Source organism: Scardinius erythrophthalmus (genome assembly GCF_964197995.2).
Source record: "Scardinius erythrophthalmus genome assembly, chromosome: 11".
NCBI classification, from domain to species: domain Eukaryota; kingdom Metazoa; phylum Chordata; class Actinopteri; order Cypriniformes; family Leuciscidae; genus Scardinius; species Scardinius erythrophthalmus.
The window spans coordinates 3,326,963-3,331,795 of record NC_138231.1 but is presented as its reverse complement, the minus strand read 5'-3'; the positions used below and the strand labels follow the sequence as shown (position 1 = coordinate 3,331,795).

Genomic DNA, 4,833 nt, shown 5'->3' with positions numbered 1-4,833 from the left:
TCTTCTGTTATAAAGTATGAGTGTTTATACAGTGATGTTGAGGGCTAGTCCTCACTCATGTTGATCATGTGTGTTTTAGCTTCATACTACATGTATTTTATCGTTTATTGTTTATTATGACATTTAATATATCAAATAGGTGTGGAGAGGTTTGTGTGTGTGTGTGTGTGTGTGTGTGTGTGTGTGTTACATTTTCAAAAAAAATCATTCTGTATGATTTATGAGCTTGTTTCCTCAATTTAGGTCATATTAGAGTGTGTGTGCATTCAGGTGTAAGTCATGTAAAAACATGTACACACACACACACACACACACCACACACTCTCTCTCTCTCTCACACACACTCTCTCTCTCACACTCTAGATATGCAATGCATACTCCATATACACTCTCTCTCACTCACTCACTCACACACACACACAGACACACACACACACACTCGATATGCAATGCATACTCCATATACACTCTCTCACACACACAGTCTGGTTTACTATCTTTGTGGGGACTCTCCATAGACTTAATGGTTTTTATACTGTACAAACTGTATATTCTATCCCCTTACTGTAACCCTACCCCTAAACCTACCCATCACAGAAAACTTTCTGCATTTTTACATTTCCAAAAAAACTAATTCTGTATGATTTATAAGCTTTTGTACCCATGGGGACCTCAATTTAGGTTCCCACTGTACACCTTCCCTCTCTCTAAAATATTTGATTATACTTTGGAATTGTTGTTAATAAAAAAATATATATTTATAAAAAAAATAAAATTAAAATTAAATCCAGAAGATACGCTAAAGACTACTATTGCTTTTATAAAAATAAAACCATAATTTTGTGTGTTTGTTTGTTTTTACATTTTTTTAACTAAAGAGTAAAATAAAATAAATAATAAAATAAATTTTACAATTACAACTACTTGCCAAGGGAACATTTCTCTTTTTAGTTTAAGTATAAAATAATAATAACAACATAAAAATAAATTAAATGAAAGAGAATAAAATAGAATAAAAACTATAAAGCCAAATCCCTCAGTTTTCCAGAATATCTCGACTGGAGTATTTCTGGCTCTTCTCATGTTTACTGCTTTCTCAGGATGAATCTGTTCCTCAGCTTTGGATAAGAGCGTCTGCTAAATGAATGAATGATAGTGTAAATAAACTGAAAACAATATAAAAACGAATTCAAAATATTTATAAAACTACAATAGCATCTCAATTATATGAAACTCCTGCAGACAGTGTAATAATAATAATAATAATAATACAGCAGAAGCGTATGACTCTCCACATTCACAGAGCTTGATAGAAGAGTGTGTGTGTTTGTCTGTTTAATCACTGACCTCTGATCAAAACAAACATCTACCAGCATCCATACATGTTATGAATGTTAAAAAAAATGCAGTGGATAGAATTTCAATATCAATAAAAGATAGAAAACTCTCGGGAAACTCTACAGCCGTCACTTGAACTCGGCCTCGTACAGCAGCTGGTGGATCTTTAACTTCACCGCGCTCTTCTTGGCGTACGGCAAGCGTCTGAGATACGGTAACAAACTAAACAGGAACATCTCGTCCTCCAAGTCCTCGTTGGCCTCCATCTGCCACTTCCTCTTGCGTCCCGTTCCCTGCGACCCCGACGCGGAGTAATGCGAGGATCCGTCCAGCATCCCGTGATCCGCCTCAAAGTCCTGGAAGGAGGAGTTCCCGTGCGCCGTCCTCTCCTCCTCCTCCTCCTCCTCCTTCTCCTCCTCCTCCTCGTCTCGGTCCTCCTCCGGCTCGTCCACGGCGAGCGAGCGGGACTGGATGAAGGGCGTGAGGAAGGACATCTGCCAGCTGTACTTCCAGCTCCGGTGGGACGTTCCCGACGCTCTCCGGCGCTGCTCGGCGCGCTTGTCCTTGATGAACATGTCCCGTAAACTCTTCCATCGCCTGCGACAGTCCTCCTCTGCTCGGAGACACAATCATATTCATCATATTCAGTTATTCATGCACACATGTGAGTCCCTGGACCTCAAAACCAGTCACATGTCACACGGGTATATCTGTGGCAATAGCCAATAAAAAAACATTGTTGAAACTTGAAATACATTTTTCTTTTATGCCAAAAATCATTAGGATATTAAGTAAAGATCACGTTCCATGAAGATATTTTGTAAATTTTCTACCATAAATATATAAAACATGTCGTGAACATAAATGAACAACTTTAAAGACTAAACTTTTTTTTGCACCCTCAGATTCCAGATGTTCAAATATTGTCCTATCAAAACAAACCATTCATCAATTGGAAAGATTATTCATTCAGATTTCAGATGATGTATGATGTATGATGATAAACTTGACCCATGTGACTGGTTTTGTGTTCCAGGGTCACATATTTTATAAATGTCATAATCATTTGTTAACAAACAAGTATTCATTACTAGCTCGTTGTTTCTGCATTAAATTACTACATTGTTTAAATTAATACATTTTTCAATAACTGTGATTTGTATATGTACATTTCTGAAATACATAAATATAGACTCATGCATTTTCTGTAAAGCTGCTTTGAAACGATGTGTGTGTGTGTGTGTGTGTGAAAAGCGCTATACATATAAACGTGAAATGAAATTATGCAGAAAAATGATATGGAAAATATGGCGTCACATGACTTTAATCGTCATCACATGGTTATTTGGGTGTTTTTTGTTGTTGTTGTTGCTGTTGCATTTTACTGTTTAAGCATATGTATACTTCATTAATAACAATACATTTTAAAATAATAAGTATTTATTTAAGCACATGTATATTTAATATTATAATTAATACATTTTACAATAAACAAGTGATTTATGCATGTTTAATTAATATAATTAACAATAAATCTTACAATAATCAATAAGTAGTTGTAATTTAAGTACATTTAATTAATAAAACAATGAACAAGACATTTTATAATAATCAATAAATAATGATATAAGAATATGTATATTTAATAATATAATTAACCATACATTTTACAATTATCAATAGTGATTTATGCGCATGAACGTTTAATATAATTAACAATAAATCTTACAATAATCAATAAGTACTCATTTAAGTATATTTAATTAACAAACTTTACAGTAGCATTTAAAGCATATTAAATTAATAATATCATTAACAAAAAATAAATACACAGTAATTTAAGCACATGTATATTTAATTATTAATTTAACTATAAATCTTACAATAATCAATATTGATTTATGCATCATAATAATAATTAGCAATTTGAGCACAAGTATATTAAACTTTACAATAATCTATATGTAGCAATTAAAGCATATGTATATTAAATTAATAATATAATTAACAATATATAAATATAGTAATTTAAGTATATGGATATTTAATTATTAATGTAATTAACAATAAATCTTACAATAATCAAAAAGTAGTAATTTGAGCACAAGTATATTTAATTAATAATATAATTAAACATTACAATAATCTATAGGCTACGTAGCAATTAAGCATATGTATATTAGATTAATAATATAAAAAACAATAGATCAATCGAGTCATTTAAGCACATGTATATTTAATTAATATAATATTATCAACAAACTTTACAATAATCAATGCAATGTAATTAAAGCATGTGCATATTGAATTAATAATATAATTAACAATAAATCAATACATGGTTATTCAAGCTTGTGTATTAAATTAATAACATAATTAACAATATATTCTACATTAATCAATAAATAGTGATAAGCAAGCATGTATACTTCATTTACTGAGAAGTAACAATAGCCTACATTTTATAATAATCAATCAACAGTCACTTAAGCATATGTATATTTAATTAAAATGACATCAAATGAACAGTAATAAAAGTTTCTTGTCTTGTTTAGACCATGATTTACTAAAAGTAATACTGAATATATACAACTTTCCCAGCATATTAATAAAAAATACATTCAGTAATGCACTTTTGTGAGTTATGGTCTAAACTGGCATTAATATATGCATACAGCATCAAACAGGCATGCATGAATGTACATCATACTTGACAGAAATATTACTAAATATGTAACACTTGGAACATTGTTATTATATTTGAATATACAAAAACAAATCTGACTGATGCAACTCTGGTTAAACTTAAAACTGTGTCTTTGTGCATCAAAAGAGCAGTTATGCAACTCAAACTTTGGATGAAATCAAAACACACGACTAGTTACAGTGCAGGGCACCAAACTCAAAACAACTCGGGTTTTACTATGGTAAAGTGTCAAATCTGTCTGATTAACCCATCAGATGCCTTTGCGACTCAAAAACACGTTCTGTTAGTTGTATGATGATATGGAAACAGTATCCGTGAGATATAATGTATATCTTCAACCCTGGATTCCTGTTAGCCTACTCTGCAACAAGCTAACAGCAGATAACTAGCAGTTTAGTTAGCAAGAAACGACTTAAGGAATATCAACTCTTACCTGGTATTTCAACTTGTAGGCTCACGGCTCTCCATGCTTTGGCTTTTCTAGCAGCGTCTTTATATGAATTTATTGTAGAATTGTATAACTCGGGATAGTCGGACACCGCTGCTATTAACCTCTCCTCCATTGTTGTTAGCATTGGGCGGCAAACGTTATTAGCTAATGACTGTATTAACGGTTATTCCTCCAGGGGGCGCTCGATGGCCCACAACTCCGATTTCTCATTGAGTTGTGTTCAAATTTCAACACGGTTTTTATCTTATTGGAAGCATTTGAACTGAAAGTTGAATAATCTTTTAAAAATATTTTTTATAGTGACTGCTATGCGCTTCACAATAATAAATCGGCCTTA

At 32.3% G+C, this 4,833-nt stretch overlaps 1 protein-coding gene across 1 annotated transcript; it reads right to left on the bottom strand.

Annotated features, from left to right (window-relative positions):
• Positions 1-1,135: 1,135 nt before the first annotated feature.
• Positions 1,136-4,622, bottom strand: LOC308698509 (uncharacterized protein). The gene is made up of 2 exons (XM_081378622.1): positions 4,479-4,622; positions 1,136-1,951 (listed from the first exon to the last, which is right to left on the bottom strand). The coding sequence occupies exons 1-2, from the start codon at positions 4,618-4,620 to the stop codon at positions 1,467-1,469; spliced, it is 627 nt and encodes a 208-aa protein (XP_081234748.1). The 5' UTR covers positions 4,621-4,622; the 3' UTR covers positions 1,136-1,466.
• Positions 4,623-4,833: the final 211 nt, after the last annotated feature.